At 40.2% G+C, this 1,866-nt stretch overlaps 1 protein-coding gene across 4 annotated transcripts in view; it reads left to right on the forward strand.

Annotated features, from left to right (window-relative positions):
- LOC106526078 (tensin) overlaps positions 1–1,866 on the forward strand; it is a 201,182-nt gene that overhangs the window by 48,192 nt on the left and 151,124 nt on the right. For all 4 annotated transcript variants that reach the window (XM_014020556.1, XM_014020554.1, XM_014020552.1 and 1 more), the window contains exon 2: positions 835–949. In XM_014020556.1, the coding sequence (XP_013876010.1) occupies positions 835–949 (115 nt within the window). The remainder of the gene's footprint in view (positions 1–834; positions 950–1,866) is intronic.

Here is a 1,866-nt window from a genome sequence, read left to right on the forward strand (position 1 = left end):
ACATCACTGTTGCTTTCCCTCTTTAAGGAAGTTACTATCCTGCACTGAGGGTCATGTATCTGTGTGACCTTTTATTGCTTGTTCTGGATTGCCTTCACCACAGAGCAGAGCAATGCTACATTTAAGTTACCTTAACTTTGTGCTCATTTAGATGATGAATATGAATTCAAAAGTTATTAGTTGAACAGAAAATTACCGGTTTTCATATTGTTGGAAGTGGGGTCTGTTAATTTATTTGGTGTAAATGCTAAACCAGCTCTTAGATTAGTGGCTTAGGGGAACCATTCCCACCAGAGTACAGTGCTACACTCTGTGTAGCATTATTATGCTACAGAAGCTAATATCTACGAACCAGTGATTATGTTGGCTTTATAAGCTAATTTCAATCTCAAACTGTTACATTATTAGCCTCAGTTCTGGTCGGATCACATCCACATTGAGGTAAATAAGTAAAAATCTGCTTACTAATGAAATGAGACACGTTTTCCTTTTTTTCTTTTATTGGTAAATCCGTAACACAGAATTTTTACATTTTTTTACACATTCAATAGCTTAATATAGTTCACATTATCAATAGTTTTTTTTAAAATAATCACTCTTTAATGTTATTTTGCCAATATGTACAGTATGGTAAATTCAGACACTTGGTCAGCCTGGTCTGGCTATGGCCAGTGCTGCTGCAGTAAATCCAACATGTGACCGGGGTGCACTCCAGCCTCTACGGCAACTTCTACCACATCTTTGTCCAGTTTGTTCCTTACACACTTCCTAAGGATGTCAGGTAAATTTGTTGTCCATGGCTGTTTTCTGATACATTTATTTCTCTCCTTTCAGCCCGACGAGCTGGAGGGCGTCCACACGCACACCTTCAAGCTGAAGCCCTTTAAGAAGGCGAAGAGTTGTGATATATGCAAACAGGCCATTACCAAGGAGGGCCTCATCTGCAAAGGTGAGTATTTAGTTTAAATGGGTTTAATCTTACGGTTGTTTTACAGCAAAAACATCATGGTTGAATGACCAGAAGTCATTTTCAACTATTTTTACAGTATTTTTAATCTTTTCAAATCTCATTTTATGCACATTTTTATCTAAAATGTGTCTATTCTTCTTTGTTCTGTACCCTGCACACATATATCTTTCCTTCCTGCCTGTAATTCCCCCGCCGGCCCCTCTGCTCCCACAGTCCAGTCACATGTTTCACTGCTATTTTTACAAGATCCAAGAGGGTTTTTTTTATTGTCACTCCAATGAAAAGTCCAGTCAAACCGAAGGTTAAAAGTCTCCCCAGCAGCTTCACTTTGTCCTTCACTTCTAATTTTCCTTTCCTCCACCCTATTTTTATTTACACACGCTCAGTATCCGTTTTTAATTCAAAGCGACGTAAAGACGAGCGACACAAACCGAGGCAGAGAAATGCAGAGGAGCGCAGGCAGCAGAAGATCGGGCTCGCGAAGAGCTTTGGCTGAGGATTTGGTGTTAAAATTAGCATAGCTGCTGCTGCTGCATTAGCCTAGATAAGAGGCATAAAAGAGGGGGGAGAAGAAAGGGAAAAAAAAGCGGGGATGTGAGGTGGGGTGTGGGGCAGAGCCAGGCAAAAGAGCAAGAAACTGAGGGAAAGAGAGGAGAGATGTGATCCAGTGATTAAAAGGAGGTTGAGATTACAAACAAAAGGAAAATGCGCACCTCTCTCTTTGATGTTGAAACACAGCAAAGATCAACCTTAAAACTGCCTGAAACTACTCCCACAAATTAGTAAAGTCAATGTCTTACTGAGATTGGTTCCTCATTGTTAAAGATTGGCACAAGAGAGGTGTCTTGGATGCATCTCTAACTTATTCTGCTTTTCCTGCAATCACAGACTGAGGC

The sequence above is a fragment of the Austrofundulus limnaeus genome, unplaced genomic scaffold (assembly GCF_001266775.1).
Source record: "Austrofundulus limnaeus strain Quisiro unplaced genomic scaffold, Austrofundulus_limnaeus-1.0 Scaffold257, whole genome shotgun sequence".
Lineage (NCBI taxonomy): Eukaryota > Metazoa > Chordata > Actinopteri > Cyprinodontiformes > Rivulidae > Austrofundulus > Austrofundulus limnaeus.